At 42.4% G+C, this 21987-nt stretch overlaps 1 protein-coding gene across 4 annotated transcripts in view; it reads left to right on the forward strand.

The window, feature by feature from the left end:
- SUCLG2 (succinate-CoA ligase GDP-forming subunit beta) overlaps window positions 1-21987 on the forward strand; it is a 238994-nt gene that overhangs the window by 51988 nt on the left and 165019 nt on the right. For 3 of the 4 annotated variants that reach the window (XM_036266382.1, XM_036266383.1, XM_036266384.1), the window contains exon 2: window positions 6127-6268. In XM_036266382.1, the coding sequence (XP_036122275.1) occupies window positions 6127-6268 (142 nt within the window). Of the gene's footprint in view, window positions 1-6126; window positions 6269-14293; window positions 14382-21987 lie in introns of those variants that run through there. The other variant, XM_036266386.1, reaches the window with a different exon arrangement.

Below are 21987 nucleotides of genomic sequence, written 5' to 3' on the forward strand. Positions count from 1 at the left end.
CCTCTGTGTCTCACACCCGGAGTTTTCCTTCCCACGAGCCTGGGCCGCTCCTCACGCACTGTGTTCTTTTCTTTGTTTCCTTAGTATGTTTTCTTTCTGAAAGAGGAGTTGGTGTGCTGGCATTATGACACTGAGGGCCAAACAGAAAAATACTATTTCATTAGTAGTATTATTATTCCTCTTAAAAATCGGATTCCAGTTAATCTCTTTTACAGGGCAACAGTGAAGTGGCCTCTTCATCAGAGCCCGTTTGAAGCAATTAGGCCTTTTATTTTATGATACTCATAATGAGGTCTGTCTTTTTAGAGATTAGGTTGAATTTTCCTTTGAGCATCATCTTCCAAGTCTGCCCTCCTCATTTCCTGGCATGAAGCATGGTGAACTTCATTGGGGCCTTTTCCTGTACAATTACTTGTACAGAGCTCTATCTATACAGAATGTTGCTTTGTATGTGGACATGTGTGTCTGAAATATAGAGGTTATTCTACTGTATATATTAAGAGAAACTTGCTGATTTCTTTCATTAATGTGCCTTGGAGAACAATCTGGGTTAGGATGTTGGTACTCATCAGGCTATACTAGTCAATGAGCTTACAAGTTATTCCCAAGATCTCCGTGCTAAGCACATCAGGCAGTCATTTCTCATTCATGCCGACATGGGTCAGGTGACTCTGAGGTAGTGGTCCTCCAGGCGGTAACTCAGTAATTCGGGCAGATTCAACCCTGTGACTCCCACCTCTCCACATGTGGCTTCCAGGTCCTTGCAACCAAGGAAAAGGGTGCTGGAGGGTTGCACATGGTTGCTTTAAAGTTTTGGCATGCTAATTACAGGGGACTTGAGAATGTAGGGGAGCACGTGGATCCTGGGTGCTGCTGTGTTGCACAGATGTGTTAAATTTCTTATTCAGTCTGGATATATTGTGGTGTATTTAGGTCATCTTTTTTATTCCATGAGCATTTAGATCATTTCCAACTTCTCTGCTGGGTATAACACCACACAAAAGTTCCCTGTGTGTCCTTGATACATGTGCAAGCATTTTGCTAGGTTAGACCCGAGAAACAGACTTTCCAGGGCACAGGAGGTGGGTGGGCATTATAGTTTTCATAAATGCTGTCAGATTGTTTTTGAAGGTCATTGCACTGGTGTGATTTGCACGAGGAGTGTATGAGCAAACAGGTCACTGTGCCTGCATACTGACATCATCAAACCCTCATTCCTTTTGGCAGGATGGCATCTCATTTTTGTTTTAATTTCTGTTTTCCTTTCTATTTTCCTGATTACTAGTAAGTTTTTGGCTCTTGCTAACACTCTTCATCCTGCTTTCCTGCTGAAGCAGTGTTGCTGTAGAAACTCAGGCTGAAGGCCACGCTCGGAGCCCGTGGGCAGATGGAGCTCCCAGATTCTCCCTTGGGGGCGCCCAGCTCAATGATGTTGCTCTCTAGACTCCCCGTGTTGATTTTGTTGATTTTCTCCCCCTGTGGTGCTATTTCATAAGTCTCTACGCCTCTCTTTTTAAAACCATGGGGCCAAGGATGATTTCTCAGTCCTGTCATTGTTTCTGTGTAGCTGTCTAATTTTGTGCTTTGATTTTTTGTTTTTGGTGAATTTTTTCCCACTAGTCTTTTTATCTCTTGGTTCTATTTGTCCTTTCCTTTTTCCTACTTTTTTCCCCCCAAATAGCTGTCCTGGTTGCCAGAGTTTTTTTTTTTACTAATTTACTTTTGTTACAGATGTTTCTCCTTTTTTCCTTATTGACACCCTCCTCCCCATCCCCCCCACTCTGTCCCCAGCTTTGTTGTCCATGTCCATCGGTTGTGCGTACATGCATGTAAGTTCTGTGGTTTATTTCTTTCCTCCTCCCTCCCCCTCTTCTGAGGGTTGTCAGTCTGTCCCCTACTCATTTTCCTCCTTTTCCTTCTGCCTCTGCTCCCTTGTTCCCTGTAGGCCCTTCAGTCTTTATGCCCAGCTTTTCTTTTAAGCTGCATTTTGTCCTCCCCACTCTGGCTTAGAAATGGTTGCTCCTTCAGGGACACGGCAGTGAGGGAACAGGAGGTCAGCGTACAAGTCCCAAGGAAACCAACTGAGGCGCCCACCTACCTCCCTGTTTTGAGAATATGATGCTGTTTCTAGTATGCTCCCTTTGCCAAAATCCATATGGAAGGGAATGAAAATTGGAATTTGTCCAGTTTCCATCCTGCCTCTGGCTCCCTATAGGATCCCAAGGCATGTTAAATCCCTCTTTAGGCCCAGATTCCTGACTGTAAAATGAGGACGTGGACCCCAGCTGTCTCTTCATACCTGGAATCTGAGACATGCCTGCCTGGGAAACTGTGCAGAGTGGGCTTCCATGTCACCAGTGTCGCCTTCATACGCGGGCCACTGCTGCTTCCTTCTGCTCCTCCAGCTTGAAGGGGCGCCTGCAGGCTCCGTGGAACCTCAGGTCTTTTAACAGAATTTAACAGGGAAACAAACATAGTTACAAAGGGTTAGAATCAGGGGAAGGCAGCCAGGGCTGGGGAGGCAGCCCAGACATGCGCAGCTGGAGGAAGCCTCTGAGCCCAGCAGCAGAAGGAGACGGTGTGAGGAGGTCAGGGCCAGCTGATGGGTACAGGAGGCGTGGTGAGGAGATGGTGGCGCAGGAATCGCAGAGGAAAGGGTTGTTGAAGGAGTAGGGGGCTGGAATTTCAGAGGAGGTGTGGTCACTGCCGGGGTTGCCGTCTGACTCAGAAGAAGAAGACAAAGCCTGTCCAGTCTCCGAACAGAGCCTCAGATTTAGCAGAATCTGGATGGACAAGAGCATGGGGCACTGGGGCAAGCCGGGGATAACTGCAGGAAGCACGGGAAGGCCCTGCCGCAGATGATCTCTCAACTCCCTTCCATTGCTCCTGTCCCAGAGTTCATGGAGTCCCCGCGAGAGCCTGACTTCTGCCGTGAGGTATTAGTCTAGGGTTTTATTGTTTGTTTATTTATTTTTATCCTCACCCAAGTACATTTTTGCATTTATCTTCAGATAGAGCTGGAGCGAGAGAAAGAGGAAGAGAGAGAGAGAAACATCGATGTGAGAGAGACACATTGAGTGGCTGCCACCCACACGACCCCAACTGGGGCTGGGGACAAACTGCAACAGAGGTACGTGCCCTTAGCAGGAACTGAACCCAGGACTCTCTGGTCTGCGGGCCGATGCTCTAACTACTGAGCAAAACCAGCCAGGGCTAGTCTAGGGTTTTAACAGGTATCTTTCCTCCTAGGAATTGAAATAATGACCTTTACCATTCTAGTGTCTTAGGACAGCACCCGCTCACACCCCCACCTCCCTCTCTCCCAAAGTCTGAAGCAGTTCCACTTTTCCATATACGTGCCGGGCCAGCATTTCCTGAGGGTTCTGCTCCTGTTGCCATTTGAAGACAGAAACATGATCTTACTCATCCCAGTCTGACTTTATCACCAAGGGTCTGGTTTGTGGGGCCAGAATCCAAATGCAGGCACCCAGCAGTATTACACAGTGATCAATACCGTCAATCAGAGCAGCTTTGCTGTTGGCAGCCTCCTGTGATCTTGGGGCAGTGACTTAACCTTCAGCCTGGTTCCCTTATTTAGGAGAGGTTCTATAGATAGACTAGGTTCTACAACAGTAACACATAATCCCCAGAATCTCAGGGGCTGAAAATTCACAAAGGTTTATTTTTCCCCACACATTCATTGTGAGTTACCTAGGCATGTGTCGGTCCCCCTCGGCCCCTGGCTGGTACGGCAGCTGCCGTCCCGAGTGCTGCCATTCCCCAGGTCAAGAGAGACATGACTTTATGGGTGGGAGTGTTGATAATTCAACGTTGGCCCAGATGTGTCACACACTATATGTACTCACGACTTATCAGCCAGAGCTCGTTACAAGGCCTCATCTGACTTCAGCTAAGGCAAGGAAATGCCTGGATGAAGGAAGGTTAGGGATGGTTGTTGGTTTGCATTAATGACAGCTATTGAGAAAGCTAATAATACTTGACTTTTCATGATTGTTTTGATTGTTAGATTCATGAGTGTTTAGTACGATGCCTAACACATGGTAAGTGCTTAATTAACAAAAGAAGGAACTCGTAACATTATTGTTATTATCATTCAGCATTTGATGACATTTCCAGCATACTTCACACCATCTATCTGCTTAGCATGTCTCCTCTCCTTTTTCCTTCCCCCTGAAAATGCAAAAAGTAGACTTAAGTTGTTCCTCTCTAGAAATAGTGCAAATTTTTAATGAATGAAGCTGAGTTAATGAAGTTTTTGACCCTGTCAGCAACCCTATTCTTTCAAGTTTAGGGTTGACAAACACAAGTGATTATTGACCACTTTGTGGAGTGATAGCTTGGAATCAGCAGTGGCTTTAGAACTATATTCACTGTGTTAGTTTTCAGTTTAAGAGCAACTGACTTTCAGCAGGCTTCCCTTCCGTCAGCGCAGACGCTGTTGGGCTGCGTCATGTGTCTGGAGCTGGTCCCTGGATCATTTGCAAGTAGTTTGTAGCAGATTGCATTAAAATATCTAGAATTAATACAGTGAGTGTTCTAATGAAGAGGAATTGACTGTGACCACACTGTGGCTGTTTTAAGTCTCTCTCAAATGTTCTTCTTAAGCTGTGTTTTTTCTTCTTCTTTTGTTAACTGCTTTAAATTGGTATGTGAACATAGACTTAATCTCGTGATCCTTCCCCATTTGCCTTTTAAAAGTGGTCCCAGAATATGGCACATATCTAATGTACAAGCTTTTCTTTCTTTAGGGAGCTTTCACTAAACACCTAAAACTTGAGTTTTTCTTGATATATTTATGTGCTTTGCTGTTAAGACTATTGAGACAATAAATATGTTCTTTTCTGAAATTTTATATTTTTAAAATTATTAATGTTTTATCAAGACTTAAAAGTTTAGAAGATTTACAAATCATATACAGTTGTATAATATTCAGTGAATGACGTGGACATTGCTTAATTGGTGATTTACTTTTATCCCAGTATATTTATTTCTAAAGAAGTGCAGGCAACTTCAGTATTGAAAACATCATTTTCAATATTAACAAAGATAGAATAGAGAAATATCTTTAGGTTTAATTGTGTCAAAATTTGAATTTTTTAAAAGTGTGCATAAGTTATATTACATTTATTTCAGGTCTGAAGGACTTTTCTATTTTTAGAAAAGATCACTTTCTGGGTATGAAAAAGGGGACAAAGGTACAGAAGTCAGGGTTTATTCATCTGGACAGCTAGCTGGTATTTTGTGAGGATCTTCCATATGCCACGCACTGTCACATTCGTCATTAAGACACAGAGAAGAGGAAGACACGCACTGTCCTTGATCAGAACCCCATCTACTGCAAGGTGCTGGGGCCTCTTTGGAATGACCCTCGTCCAGAAGAGCTGCACGAGTGCATCGCTGTAGCCGTGCGGTTCCAGGACAGAGTACCATCTTCAGGACACATCAGAGGTGCTGAACGCTCACAGCCCCTGGCAAAGCCTGAGGCGCTCCCCTGGCTGAGACCTCCGTGGAGGGCCACTGAGCCCTGGACAGAAACCAGGGAGCTGGAAATAGTGCAGGAGCCCGGGTATCCTCCACCCAGCTTCCCTAATGTTGACATCTTACATAGTTTCCGTACAGTGTCAAAGCCAGGAAACGACATTGACATATTACTGTTAACTAGACACAGATCTTACTGAGTTTTCATAGTTTCTTATAACTTGGATGCATTTGTGTGTGTCATCCTTAACATTTTGATTTAGCATGAAGAATTTGGATAGATTTATTTTTTTGTCTAAAATCTGAGTTGCTGATTGCCATGTGAGGGTACCTGTGAAACTGGCCATATAGGTTGACTATTATCTCTCTTGTTGTTTATCTGTTTTCTTTTTATTGATTTTTTTTTTAAGGAGAGAGAGAGAAATTTCGATGAGAGAGTACATCGATTGGCTGTCTCCTGCATGCTCCCCACTGGGAATCGGGGCCACAACCTGGGCATGTGCCCTGACCGGGAATTGAACCAGCAACCTCTTGGTGCAGGGGTCGATGCTCAACCACTGAGCCACACTGGCCGGGCTTCTCTTGTTATTGATAAGCGTTCTTTTCTCTCTCCCCTGATTTCTCTAGGCAACTCAGCTAACCCCCCGGCGATGGCTGAACCTGCAGGAATACCAGAGCAAGAAACTGATGGCTGATAATGGAGTGAAAGTTCAGAGGTTCTTTGTAGTGGACACTGCGAACGAAGCATTGGAGGCCGCCAAGAAACTGAGTAAGCTAACTCCTCCAGGTGCAGCACATGGGCCCAGACATGTGAACTGACAGGCAGCTCTTTCCCATCTGTTAAGTTGCTTTGTTGTGGGTCATACCAACAGTGACAGATGCTGCAAAGAACTTGGAGTTGCAAAGGCAAAAGGCCCCATTTGGAAAACTTTTTTTTTTTTGATCCTCACCTGAGGACATTTTTCCATTTTATTAAGATAGAGTGGGAGGGAGAGAGAGAGAGAGAGAGAAACATTGACGTGAAAGGAACACATCAAGTGGCCGCCACCCGCACAACCAACCAGGGCCGGGGACAAACTGCAACCGAAGGTACGTGCCCTTAGTGGGAACTGAACCCAGGTGTCTCTGGACCACAGGCCAACACTCCAACCGCTGAGCCATACCGGCCAGGGCTAGAAAACTCCTTTTACAGGAGAGGGCAGCATGGGGGATGCCGCTCCAAGGTAACCTTCCTGATTTTGTTTCTACTTGTGGTTTACTGGCTTGGAGGAATGTGGTTGAAGGGTATGGAGTGCCAGAGAGAAGCCCATGGCAGGGTCAGTCAGGAAAGGTCATTAGCATCCTTTTCTAAAACTCTTAGAACATGGGAAAAGTCCCCTCTGAGTGATGGGAGGAGAGAAAGGGGTAGAACATGTATTCCAGAGTCAAGTCGCTTTGGCTCAGTGTTTGCCCTCCATTAACCTGCTCTGGCTCTGACCAGTGCCTCGGGTTTCTTGTCTCCACATCCAGGCTACTGTGTGGAGGTCCTGGTGCTGTTGTGTCTCTTTAAGGGAGATGGTGCATTGATACAAGGCAGAAAATTTAACCGGTTTCTCTAGTCATAGATTGAGAAGGGAGGAATCAGACCCTGCTGTCAGTTTTTCAGTGGACTCCTGGTGGCATCCAGACTCCTTTATTTTCGGCCTAAATCGGAGCTGCCTAGTAGAGATATAATGCACGCCACATAAACATTTTTACAATTTCTAAGTCACCTTAGGAGAACTAAAAAGAAATGGATGAAAGTAATAATCTATTTTATTTATTTTATCCTCATCCGAGGACATTTTTCGATATTTTGTTCAGATAAAGTGGGAGGGAGGGAGCGAGGGAGGGAGGGAGGGAGGGAAAGAGAGAGAGAGAGAGAGGAACAGAGAGAGAGAGAGAAACATCGACGTGAAAGGGACACATCGAGTGGCTGCCACCCGCACAACCAACCAGGGCCGGGGTCAAACTGCAACCGAGGTACGTGCCCCCAGCGGGAACCGAACCCGGGTATCTTCGGACCGCAGGCCAATGCTCCAACCGCCGAGCCAAACCGGCCAGGGCAGTAATAATCTATTTTATTTACACCAGTATATTCAAAATATGATTTAAATGTGTAATTAATATAAAATAATTTTTCAATGGTATGTTGTGTGTTCTTTTGGGTCCTTGTCTTCACAAGTGTGGTTTGTATTTGACACCAGCTGACCCCACTTCACACCAGCCGCATGCGTGTGCTGACAGGCTGGCGGCTGGCGGCCCCTTGCCGGAGCGGGGCCTGGGCACTGGCGGGCTCCTGTGCGTGCCCTGCCTGCAGCCGGGGAGCGTCGTTTCCCTGACCAGTGGCCACTCGGCATCTGCTGCCTGGTCTTGCCCCGGCAGCCACGACTGAGAGTGTAAGGTAGAGGCCGGCTTCCCAGTTCAGTTTTCAAAGGTCCTGTGCTCTTCGACAAGTCCGCAGTGAGCTGCTTCGCCGGTACGTCTTTCCTCTCCCGTCCAGACAGCCTCCAGGTGCTCATACACCAGATCCTTTCTGTCGAAATAGCAGTTGAAATACAGGTTTACTCCTTCCTTCAATAAGTACCTACTGTCGACCATGTATTAGGCACATGGGTTCAGCTGTGGAGAACAACTTACATTCGAGAAAGAAAGTCATTTGTAATTTCCAGATGTTAAATGTAGAAATTGAGAACAACTGATATTTGTATTTTTAACTTTACTTTTCGGTTACAGTTTACATTTAATATTATTTGACATTAGTTTCAGATGAGAGCAACCAATATTTTAAGAAATGAAAATTGGTTTCATTTTCAAAACTATCAAAATTAGTTTTTATGGTGAAAACAAAAAACACAGTAAAATTTGCCTGAAACCTGGATGGGTGCTCCTCGGTAAACTCCGGTAATAGACTCGGGAAAGGTTAATGTTCGAGCCTTTCTGCGTGAAAGGATCATTTATATTTTATGCTCCTGTGCTTTGGGGATTGGGTAATGAGAGCAAAGGAATGTAAAGTTCATGTTGGTCTTTGGTCTTCATTTTCCTCCCTTATTTTCTTAAATGTGCTGACATATTAGTATTCTAGGTCCACGTGCCTGTCCTGTGGGGTCTGGGAGCCAGCTGACAGTGTCCCTCAGGCACAGCTGGGAGGGCTGCTTGTTCAGACTTTCAGGGGATTTGGACTCACTGAGTTAATTGGCTTCTTAGTCATGGATTTGTTTTATAAGCATTTATTTAGCTATCGCTTTGTGGTTGGGGATTGTATACTATTGTTTGTGTGACAGAAACTTTACTCTGGAATAATTAGCAAGGTGGCCTTCAGGGTGAAGGGAGAAGAAGAAAGAGACAGTGAAGCCAGTTTGATAAAAAAAAAAGAAGTAAAATTAAAAAATGAAAATTAAGTTTTGAAAAGGCCACTTTGTTTTTGGAGGAACGGTTTTTAAAAAAATCAAACTGGACAAACGGTTTGGGAATGGTGGCCGCGCCACTGCCCTGTGATGGTCGGAGGGCCTCTCTGGACTGGAGCCCGAGGGAGTTGATCCAGGGCCTCACTTGGTGACTGACTGGGTCATCCTCTTACTCAGCAGCAGTTGTTGTAGGAGGGTCTTCTCTGGTTTTTGTTGTTGAATAGACAGTTTTGATCAGAGGAGGACGGTACAGGCCATCAGGGCGAGCCGAGGTCACAGTGACCATGAAGGACGTGTGTGTCGCTGAGAGGGCTGGAGGAGCCAAAGAGGAGTCTGCAGAGCTCCACGGTGTCACAGTTTTCTCACTGCAAGATCGATAAGAACCAACAGCACAGTTGGAATTTTAGCAACAGATTTGAGGTTAAAGTTAAAAATGGATCGCACATACGTCTTTCTGATTGTCCTGAAAATGGGAGCTCCACTCTATAATTATGACATTTTAGTGGTGGAAATCGCATGGACGGATCATATATCAAACAGGCAGCAAGTGCTCTCTAAGATTCCATGACTGTCATCCTGTCCTCGTCGGCATCAGCAGCAGAGGCAGTGCATAATTTCAGGGGTTTACTGATGTCATGGATGTGTTTTGAAATAAAATGACATTTTATAAAATATTTTGAAAACAGATGTTGATACTAGGCATGGCTGTGATTCCCGTAATCTCTGTGTGGATGATCTACAAATCTTTCTTTGTCTCTGAACCCACATTCCTGGTTGTCTGTTGTCTACCCATTTGTGGATGTCTCCATCTCTCCTGGCCCAATGACACTGGCCATTTCTAGGTTGCTCTGAGTGTGCTCTTCCTCTTATGTCCCTCTACCTACCTGGCTAAGATACCTCCAGGTCATCTCTAATGCCTCTCATGTCTGTCATATTCAGTCAGTTGCCAAATCCTCTCTTTTTTACTGTAGCATTGTTAAGTTTGCAAAGCAAGGAAATAGGCAGTATAAGGTTAAAAACTTGGCAAGTTTCTGTAGCTAATAATGGACAAAGATGGGATTTCTACCCAACCAGATTAGATTTAATCTCCTCCCAGAGCATTTTTCCTCTTTGCTAACTTGATGATGATTTTCTTGGGAGATTTTTATGTGTTAGTCAGCATTTCTTAGATGGCAAATATATATTAATAAAATTAGAAGATTGAATTAAAATTAGAAGCAGCAGGTTCTGAGGAGCAATTTGTAGAAACTGTGTAATCTGCAGATATTTTCTTAATGATTTTGTTGAATCTCTGAGCAATAGAACATTTTGCCGTATAGTTATGGAAAACATGTTAATTCTTGTTTAAAATGGGTAATGTAAACCTTTTGTTTCTCAAATGCAATTCATACTGAGAGCCTCACTTTCTTGCACAGAAAATGGACTAATGTCTGAGACAGTAAATTTGGTTTGGTGAATTAAGTTTTTAATACTAGGTGATATTCATTTCTGTAGCAGTTTGTTCGAACTACCTTTTATAATCTCGGGAAAGAAGGAATTGTTCTTTCTTGCCTACAGTTTTCTCAGGAGATTTAGTAATTATACACATTCACCTCTATGGCTTACATTTAATGTATAAAATCAACAGATGATTATAGAATACCCACTGCATCATGTGTGCATAACTAATTGTGGTGTTGCCTTTCTGTTCTCTTTGAAGGTAAATGAAAGAATGTGTCTCTCATAATTCAGAAGGCCTGCCTTAAAGGAGTATTTGTATTAAAGCATAAATGAAACTTAATTTCTAGTTTTTGGAATCTCCACAATTTGTTAATTATTCCATTCATGTTGAAATGAGACTCTCAACATTTGATTAAGCAAGATGATTATATTTCAAAAATTGTTTTATTTTTTGCTGGGAAAGGAATCAAAATGTGAATGGAGAAATTAATATTCTTTCCACTAATGATCTGCATCCTAAAATGGAGATAAGGAGCTTTTATTGAAGTTGCCTACCTTTGGATTGCTTTTAGCTACAACATGTTTTTATTTGTCAATATGATAACATATTCTTTTTGTTTTATGTATAATCTCATCCTGTTTTTTACGAAAAGGGAACTTCCCTGTTGACTACTGATTGGCATGTCCTGTAAATCGTAAGAAAATTAAATGCTTTGCGAGCCTCCTTGATTGTGGCTTTGCTGTACCACATTATGTGGTTAGGATCTTGCCAAAAGAGATCTTACAGCCTTTATGTTGGGATGATGGTCATTACTGTCTTATAATGACAGTCGAGGGTAACATTGGATTCTGTGTAGTATATCTTCATTTTACCACTGATCAGCTGCCCTTTATTTTGACTCTGGAGTCAGGAATGCAAAGAAGCAAGGGTAAGGCAAGCGCCAGCCATCAGAGGCTGAGGCAGTGTCCGCTTTTCAGAAGTATGGGGCTGGTGCTGTCCTCCTGATTTCTGGGGTGAGATTTGACTCTTCCTGGCTGCTGCAGGCCCCTTTGTTCCTCCCCATTTCCTCTTTCTCCCAACACCTTTTCTGTAGTTTACTTTATGCTTATCTAGGTCCTGAGACATAGTAAATGCTCAGTAAATATCATTGTTACTCATAAAATTTCACTTACTAATGTTTACTTAAAAATCCTCCTGAAAGGAACACCTGCATTGGCATTAAAGACATTCCCTAAAGACATTTTCCAGGACTTTCCCTTTTATAACATATTCTTTTCTCTTTTTCCTGAGTCTGCAAATACAACTGAGTTTCTCTGGTCATCTCCTTAGAGGTTTTCTGTGCTAGAATATCTTTCCCCTAATTGCCTTGTGTTCACTGAGTAGAAGCAGCAGGACACGCCAGTGATGGGCGAGATCAAGGCAGGCTGTGGGCAGGCAGGCTGGACTTGTAGCTTCCTGTCAGGTTCTGTAGAGTGGAAGGGCTTCGAAAGTCAATGCCTCGACTTGAATTTTGGCAGTCTGATAAAGCAGGGATTAATTCATCTGTTCACACTCTAGCCAATAAAAATAATAGTGGTGCTGTTTCACCTTTCACTTCCTGCCATGTGCCTGGCATGTGCTGAGCAGTTTGCGAGTGTGCTCTCATGTCATGATGTCATTTACACTAAAAGGGAGGCTTTTCTTTAGGACCAGGTTCTGAGGTCACCAGGTCTCTGCCCGCCCATGAGTGTGTATCCACAGTTACTGACATAATTTCTGTGTTTTCAGTGTATCATTAATGGAGTTATGTATTAACTTGCTTTTATTTTATTTTTTCTATCCTCATGTGAGAGAGACACATCGACTGGTTGCCACCTGCACGACCCCAACTGGGACCGGGGACAAACTGCAACCGAGGTACGGCACGTGCCCTTAGCTGGAACCGAACCCAGGACTCTCTGGTCCGCGGGCCAATGCACTAACCGCTGAGCCAAACCGGCCAGGGCTTAACTTGCTTTTAAAAGCTACCTCATTGTGAATGAACAAAGAAGTTATGTTTATGGTCTCATTTTCCAGGACTCTCCCGGGAATTATTTTTTCCTGGAATCTTTGTTTCACTCCAGTGTACATTTGGTGGTTCTGAATGTCCGGAGGCTACCTTATGGGACAGTAAGTGGAGAAAAACCTTGCCTGGGGTGACGGGGCCTAAGACCCAGCTCTGTATTACTGGCTGTCTGGATATATTGGCCTTTCTGAAGAAATCTTAAACATAAACAGACAAATATCTTCTGATTATGAAAGGTGTATGCTCATTATTTTGATTTTAGAGAATACAGAAAAGTTCAAAGAAGTAAAAATCTCCTTCTATCCCATATTCAGAGGGAAACTGATGTAATGTGAACATATTTTCTTCCATATTTTTATGCATTCATTTTTTAGTCAGCAACATTAATTTCTGTGTACATATTTACATAAATATAATTGAGAAGCTAATATTTGTTTTTAAACTTGGGTAAGTACTATTCATAGAGTTCTATATATTTTAAAATTTTACATTATAACATGCTCATTACCTAAATACTACATATTTTTTCAAAAATATTGTTTTAATGGTTGTATTTTAATCTTTAGATTGACTGTTATTTCCTATTATGACTTTTTTCAAATTGTTTTCTCTTTTAATATGTTATGTAATGCTAGCTTCTGTAACCCATAAGCTGCCAAATTCCAGCAGCTTACTACAGCAAAGAGTTATATGTTAGTCACGTAAAAGCCCAGTGTGGGGTCCTTGGTCTGCCTCTAAGTGTGACTCCCAGACCAGGCTCCTTCCGTCATCCCACTCTGCCCTCTTCACCACATGGCTCCTGTAGATGAACTGGGCATCGTGTTCATTTCCGCCACTTCAAAGGGGAAGGAGCATGGAGTTGCATGTGGAGATTTTGCAGAGAGCACATCACTTCAGCTCACATTGTATTGGCTAAAATTCATCAGATGATTATAAGGAATTGCACGCTTCAGTAGAGGAAAGGGTTTAGTGATCTTAGAATTTTGGGGAAATTTGTCTCTTTGTTTCTTGGCTTGGAATGAGCATGGGCTATATATACTGTCAGAACATAGCTCTCATCCCAGCTCTACTTTGATTACTTAAGCTACAATTTACCTGACTATGAATTTGAGGATAATAGTACATGCTTGAAGGAATAATTCAAATAAAAAAAGACAAGCATAGCAAGTAACTCATACAAACAAAGCACTCACCAATTTACCTTTCTTCTTTGGTCTGAACTGAGCAAACGTTTCAAGCCATCATAAAAGGAATATAATAACAGCCATTAGAAACATCAACAGCAGATAAAAACTTAAAATGCTCAGGCCTTTTGCAATAACACCTGAGTGTTAAACTATATTTAGTGTTCACCCATCAGATGATTTGATAATGAATGTATTATTTGTATACTGTTGGTGATATTTTTCTAGAGAGATGGCAGTGTATGAAATAAAAAGTTGCATAATTTTGAAATAAAATGAAAAGTGTGCTTTTTTACATTGCAACAGAATAAATACTACCTAAGGAATTTTGCTTTTAAGATGCTACGCCCTTACCCAAGGTGGTTGTTACAGGAGTTGGCGATGTAACAGATGTGCAGAAATGGTACTAAGGTTTCACTGGACTTTTTTAGGTTACCTACAGAAAAGTCGGAATGAATTGAGAAAGTTTAAAAAATATATATTGCTTGATCTACCTTAGGATTAAAACCAGATGAGTAAACAAGCTACATCAGTTACATATTTATTTCTTTTAGTCAACATGGAACAAGCTAAGGGACTTGTGAGTCTGTTATTTTTCTCAAAATAAATGTGGCTCAAGTATTAAAATTTTTTATTTGTTTGTTTTTTTGTTTCCAGGCTTTTGTTTGAGTGAATAGACCAGTCACTTCAGTGTGAGGAAAAGGAAGCAGATGGGATGTGGGTAACAAGGGAAATAACAGTGCTAGGAGTGTTTGATGTGCAAAAATCAAACTGTTCCCAGTCTTCAGGTGGGAGATCAATCACTGAGAAACAACTTTACGTAAACATATATTTTCTTTCTAAATAACCTCCTTACGAGGATCATCAACCTGAGCAAATCTTGGTTCTTTTGTGACTTTCCTCTTGCTTAGAATTCCCTACAACTCTTCCCCTTTTAGCGTATTCAGGATAAAGTCACGTGGCCAGTTGTGCAGGACATCGTCACGGTCTGTCTTTGACACACTGTGCCCCTTGGTGCTGTTTCCTAGTGTGTGGCCACATCAGTGTCTTCCTGCCTTTGTCATGTTCTTTTCTGCACAGAGTGCCTTCTAACCCAGTGGAGATCATTCTGGGGTTGGTCTTAAATTCAAATCCTGTGTCCTCCACATGCTGGCTGTATACCCTGGGCAAGTGATTTGACCGCTAGACTCCTCACTCTCCCTACCTGTAAATGGATTAAATAATAATACTGGTTTCTTAGGGAACCAAGAGGGTGAAATGAAGCCATGCAGAATTATGTAGCCTAGAGTCTCAGTAATGGGTAGCTGGTGGGATCATTATCATTGTTATCATTACCCATTCATTTTGGTACAGCTTCGCTGTCCCCTCTGGTGATATCTTCGGGGAGACTCTGTGGTTAAGAAGGTGGGCTGAGGGAGACTGCCTTGGTATCAGGCCGAGCACTACCTTTCTGTTAGATGTGTTGTCACTTCTCCAGGGCTCCATTTCCTCATCCGTAAGATATGGGATATCTTTGGGTGGTAGAGCTCATGGGTTTTGCTGACTGATGTATGAATTGTGGCAGATGAAGAAATAAGTTGAAGGTATGTTAGACCAACTGAAATGTGGCAGATGAAGAAATAAGTTGAAGGTATGTTGAAGGTATATACTAGAATATGATGATCTGAACTACTTATAGAGTACAATAGCAAATTGTAATAATTATTGCAAGAATAATATAATAAACCAGCACTAACAAATACATTCTGTATTACAGTCACACAATACATGGCATTTCTCTTTGAAACCATGCCAAAGAAATCAGTGGAAATGTGGAGTTTGCTGTATATAGGTCTAGTCCTAGAACAGTGTAAACAGATTGTATTAGAAAAATGATTGCCACTGATAAAGAGAATCTTGCGAATAGTGTCCTTACACCTAGGTAAGTACCCCAGACAACCAAAGGACATTGTTTTTATAGTGGCCACAGACTGAGCAAGAAAGCCATGGCAACTGGAAAATGGGTCCATTTCTCTTCATTAAAATGCCAGGTTTGTGATTGACATTTTACTTTGCAACATGAATTTCCTGTATAGTAGTATCTTGGGTGTCTGTACTTGGTGTGATGGAAAGAATTTTGAATAGGTCTGAATTTGGCTGTGGTTTTCATAGTCACTCATTCCCTTTTCCCCTTTTCAGCTGTGGGGTCAAGCACTGTGTATGATTGTGATAGATATTGCCAATTCCTTTTATCCACCTGTCTAGATTAGTATCTTGAACGATAAGGATAACCTGTTCCCAGACCATTATGGGGTTCTGGGTGAATTAACATTGCATTAATACCAATGTACAGGTAGGCAGTGCCACTGAATACTTTTGTGACTCTAAATAACTTGCTTGGCATATTTGGGCTCAGTGTCTTCCTTTATGGACTGGGAATAACCATTTAAGGATTTTTGAGGATCTCATGAGAGACTGTATATGAAGGACAACGAGTTTCTAGGCCTGGATTCATACTGGCTTCATTTTTTTCAACTAGTGTGCCTTGTACCCTTGTCCCTAGTGGTTATAAACACATATTTGCAGGAGACACGGCAGATAAAGTGTCAGGTTTCTAACAGTTCCCATTCTATCACTTACCTCTCTGGACTGATTGTTGTGTTGACTGGCTCAAGAAGCCGGAGCTCCTGGAATTTTTTCCTTTTCATTGCCCGGCATGAGATCTTGGGCAAGTACTTAATCCCTCTGTGCCTTAATTCTGCATCTAAAAAGGGACTAATATTTCTTGCATCAGTTTTGCTGAGTCTCCTCATTATTGAAAGAACTCGTGTTGCAGTCAGAGAAGTGCACTCAGTGAATATTAGCTGTTTTAATGATTATTGTAGTCACTGTCTGCAGGTGTTTCCTGCTGAATTTACTTGATGTGTAGACCTGAGAGATAGGACAGAACTGTCTCGTTATATAGAAAATTGGAAAGTTTATGTTGTGATGAATTTTAAAGGGTACTTTGATGGAGGTTTTTATTATTTTTTGGTGAGATGCGATTTTTCTGCAGTGGTCAGCATGCCCACTTGGTGTGTTTAAATGTGTTGTGTACAAGAGTTTTGATCATCTAACGTGCAGTCTTTTTGAATCTCAGTTCACCGAAATTTTATTTCATTTTCTTGTGTCCTGCACCGCCCTGAGTCTGTTTTAAGGTTTACTGTGCCCTTGCCAGCTTCCCCCGTGCCATCTTTTTCTTTTTAAATATGTTTTTATTAATTTTTAGTGAGAGAGGAAGGGAGAGGAGAGATAGAAACGTCGATCTGCTGCCTCCTGCATGCCTGCTACTGGGAATCAAGCCTGAAACCCAGGCATGTGCCCTGACCAGGAATCAAACCAGTGACCTCTTGGTGCATGGGACAATGTTCAATCCACTGAGCACATTGGCCTGGCCCTCCTCAGCCATCTTTAAGTTTTTGAGTTTCTCTTTATTTGTCTTAGCATCTTTTTACGTGCTCTCTTTGTCCTTTTGATTTATTAAATCTCTGAGAGCATCTTTTCTCTGGGATGGGAGGAAAGGCTTCTGTGCAGAGACTCGGGAGATCTGAAACAGCCCGGGGTGTGCCTCACATGCTGTTCACCCCAGCCACTGACTAGAGGTCAGGAAAGGTTAGCCCTGGCGCATGCCATGTGCTTTCCCTGGAAGACAGGGCTGTGTGCAGTGTGCTGAATAGCAGAAGAAGCGTCCTTTGGTTGGTGTGTGTGTGCAACTATAAATAGTTACAGATCTAGAAGTTACTTCTTTAACATTCTCTTTCTCTTTTAATGTCTGAACTCTTGGGCAGTCTGATATATTTTTCCTTTGCAGGATAGAGAAATAATTGGCATAAGAGATGAAAACCCTGTCCAGCTCAAAAGTTCCTCAGAAGCCACTGTAGCATTGAGGTTGGAATGGAAATTGTCATGGTCCTCGCTTGCTGGAATACGTAGGGTGGCATGTGGAAAAGAACACAATAAAAATATTTTAAATTATGGTTTTTGTAGAATTTTAGGTAAGATCTCATTTGTTCTTCACATAAAATGGCATGTTGGAGGACAGGGATTCTTTCTTTTTTTCTCCATTGAGGAAACAGGCTCAGAGAACTCGGGGTTTGCTCGAGGACTTGCAGGGGCAGAAGATCCGCCCAGCACTGCAGGACCAGGGGCAAGAGTACACATGGAGGCCCACATTCCATATGCTCCAAATACAAAGCTATAAGTCAAGTTAACAGTCTATTGAACAGACTAAAATAGTCTGTTTAGCCGAAGAGTTGCAAGATCTAAGGGAAGTGTGTTCCAGGTAGTTGGCACACAGGGTTGTTGGCTATGAGCTTGGTGGCTTCAGGAGACAGACGGAAGAGGACCGACCGTGGAGGCTTGGTGTGATTGGCTGGAGAATGGAATGCAGTGCGGTTGGAGACATGAGAGGGTCTGGGAGGCCTCTGGGCATTGTAGGCTCTTTAGGGGATTCAGATTGTGTCCCAGTAGGAGCCTTTGGAGGATATAAAACAGGAGAGTGATAGTAAAACTTCCTGATACAATTCGTTACCTAACAGTTAACTCATTGTGGCCTGTCAAAATTTTAATTATTTTCCAATATGAAACGAATCCCCCTGCCACGCCAATCCTCCTACTCTTACAGTAGTTGAATGTCACAGATATATTTTGTGGACATTTTGAAGAGTTAAGCAATGGTGCTCCTGGCAAGTAATGTAAAAAAAAAGTGGCCATATATTTAGCTATCAAGTTTTATGTCCTTTGCTAAAAATATAGAACCAAGAGAGCTCTGAGCATAAATAGAGGCATGCTCATGGTGTTGTTATTTCATAACCATTCTTAGGTGCCAATGTCTTTGTCTTCATGTGATTTATAGTAATGTAAGTAATGTGTTGGAGACTAACAAATCAAAATCTCATTTCAAATGTGTGACACTGATGTTGTGTTGACTTATTGTTTCATGTGTTAGATTTCTGATAAAATTTGTAAAACACCTTTTTGAAAGGAGTAACAGGAAGAAACAATTGTGTCAGATATTCAGCTATATGTACTTTCTCATTGATAAGTGACTGCTAATAAATTCTTCATTGTGCCAAGTAGCATATTAGAGGGCCTCAGTTTAGGAACATTCAACAGTGTTAAATCTTGATAGCAAAGGATTGCAAAGTAGCTTAATAATTAAGAGAAAACAAAGCCAATTTGGGGTTTTATTTGTTATAATGTGTTTGTTTGTTTTTTCTCTCCCTATTGAAGATGTTTCCTTAACAATTACCAGATGTGTAACTTAGAAGCAGCTGAATGAAATTTTCATTTTATGTTTAATATTGGAAATCTTAGACAAGGTTTATTGTATGTTATGGAAAATGAAAGATCTTTTCTTAGCCTGAACAGCTGTGTAAAACAGAATGATAACATCTTCTCCTGTCTCCAAGTGACCATCTGTTTTTATGGGATTTGACAGGTAATTTATTAATTTTAAGAGGTTTGTTTTAGTGAAGTGTTGGCAAATATGCATGAAGCAGACTTTTAGGAAAATACTATAAAGCTCTGGACGTTTTTTTAGGGCCTTCCTAATGGCCTGGTAGAATCTTTAAAAATATTTTTTTCTTGTCTGTTTTGAAATAGGTAAAAATATTTGCCAGCGAATGATAGAATATGTTCTGCAGGCACGGTGGCCTGTTCGACAGGTGTTCATTCTGGTTTGGCCAGGGTTAGGAATTTTCACTGTTCAACTGAGAAAGCATGCATTGCATTGTTTTTCTGCCGGAGCCGTCTCAGTTGGTTTTTGTCTTTGTAATATACATGTTAAACTTAAAAATTAAGTGGTAAGTTGTTTTTAAAACTTTGTCTTTGTCTGTTCCAGTTGTCATTACCTTTTGCTGGGGTCCTTCTGGCATCTTCTCAGACTTTGCAAGAGGTGTCAGCTTATTTTCATGTTTATGGGACATTTTTAAGGTGTCACTGAGTTACTTGGGCTGAATGCAAAATGGTGAGAAATGCCATAGTCATGCCGAATGTGACATGGGTGGGGTCTTTGTGACAGGCCTTTACTCCTGTCCGAGTGCTTTACTTATTCCAGTGTGCTTAGCAAGCCAGCCGGCCCTTGTTTTTCTCCAGGTGGAGCAGGTGGCTGGAAACAGCCCTACCAGCTTTCATTTGGGAAATGAGCAGTGGTTTTAAGATGAGCAGTAATGCTGGGGAAATAGAGTCGAGCTTTATCAGTGCCCTCTCTGCCTCTCTGTCACTAAGTGATGCTGGGAGACTTAATAATTTTTAGTTCAGTTCCCCAATCTGCAAAATGAGGTTTGCGACATTTTCTTCTCTACTGGAATAGCATTAGAAAAATAAGTGAATGTAGTGGCTGTTTATTGGGTGTCATTTGCTGAGTGTGGCTTTTCAGAGTTCAAGACTTGATTAATTAAAAAGCAGTGTAATTATTGTCTATGATATGGCTCTCTGGTCGCAGGGAGGAGGAGGATAGTGGTGGTAGCATGGTGGGAGGTAGTCTGACAGGAAACAAGAGGGGCTTAGAATAGTGACTAAGCCCCTAGATCCTGGAAGCAGATTCTTGGTTCTGGTCCCTCTCCTATCCCTTACTAGTCTTGTGGCCTTAGACAAGTTACTTAAATCTCTGAACTTATGAAATGTCAGATTTGGGATTTGAACTATGCCCATCTTAGCATGTGTTGCTTTCAAAGCAAAACCCAAAGCCCTAGTACATGTACCAGAGCATTTGGAAAGGTCATCTACCAGAGCATAGACAAAGTGGGAGAGGCCGGAGACAGCCTTATATCTTCCTTAAAATGAAGTTTAAATACCCGATGGAGTCATGGATATTAGACCAGTTGGGGAAGGTAGGTAATTTGCTGCCCGAGCTCTGAGATTGGCATATGGGCTCTACTACAAAGCTCGCTTGTTTCTGATCTCTCAGAAATCAGTGGATCTCTTTATTAGTAAGAGCTCTTTATTTCTTTTTTAAATAAAGCACTTCATTTGCAATAGGAGAATTTTGTCCCATGCAGTCTCGGTTGTTGTAGGGGCTTGTTGAGAAACTGAACACCAGTTAATTGGTTGTGTTCTCCACACTCCTGACTTTGTGCTGTGATTCTGGGGAAAGGAGATTGGCCCGAATGAACAAGGGGATCCCTCCTTGTCGTCACAGCTGCAGTCTCTGAGCACATCGCTGACAGTTACCTAGTGGATGCACTGTCATCGTCACAAAAAGAAAAACAAAACTGGACATAATGGTTTCTTCTGGAATTACATGGCAATTTATTTCATTGTGCAAGTGATGCCGATGAAATGGGGTGATTTCTTTGTTGATTTAGGATCTAGGTTGGTGGATGGCATTATTTTGCAAATGTCGAGGAAGTTCTGTCATGGAAATCATTGACATAAACTGGACTCATCACACAGGGGAGCCAGGGCAGCTGCAGGGAGGAAGCCTTGCAGCAGGGCAGTGGTCTGTGTTCCTGGTGTGGTGTGGTGAGCTGTGCTGTCCAGCGGCTTGGTGGCATCCATCTGGTGGCCACTGCACACAGATGATGGAGTAGTTCTCTCCCAAAGAATGTTGTCTGCCTGCTCTCTAAGTATCACAGTGCTCAACGGGTACGATTTTCAGTGTGATCGTTTTTCATCACACATTCCCTTGCCCCGTGAGAGAGCAAAGGGAGCAGAGGAAGCATTGAGCGTCTTCTTCACCTTCTTCCCAAGGTCAAAACCATGTTGCTTCAGAATGATTCAGAAGAGCTGGTTCCAAAGCAGTGATAGGCTAATTGAAAGAGTTGGGGTGATAGGATAAATTGGAAAAGGCCCTGAGGCAGGAGTGTGCTGGAATAGTCAGGGGTTGGTAAGGAGACCAGCAGGGCAGGAACAGGTTAACTGGAGAGAGCACAGTAGGAGGTGAGGGCCTAGGTGTGGGGAATGCAGATCTGCAGGGTCCTGTTAGGTAACAAGGGGACACTGACTTGAAATTTGCTTGAAAAGAGTAACCACTTTGCACTGGCTTTATTTAATTTTAATTTTTAAGTTTTGAAATAAGTTTATTGAGTCATTTTACACGTCCTAAGATTTCCCCGTTTCATGTGCACAGCTCGTTCAGTGACTTCTGGTGGTAGATGTACCAAGTTGTGCAGCCATCACCATAGTCCGGTTGTAGACTGTGTTCATGTTTCAATAAGATCTCGTTTCCTTCTTTCCTGTTGCTCTCATTCCTACCCCCAGCCACTGTAGTCTCTTGTTTCTGGCTTCTTAATAGAAGTATGTATTTCAGTTAGTAGGATGTTTTTGAGGCTCATTCATGTCGCCGAATGTGCTAGTAGTTGTTCTGGTGTTTCTGAAGAGTATTCCGTTGTATGGCTCATCTTCTCTGTTCTCGGTTGGTGGACATTTTGGTGG

This window comes from Molossus molossus, unplaced genomic scaffold, assembly GCF_014108415.1.
Source record: "Molossus molossus isolate mMolMol1 unplaced genomic scaffold, mMolMol1.p scaffold_m16_p_18, whole genome shotgun sequence".
Classification (NCBI taxonomy): Eukaryota; Metazoa; Chordata; class Mammalia; order Chiroptera; family Molossidae; genus Molossus; species Molossus molossus.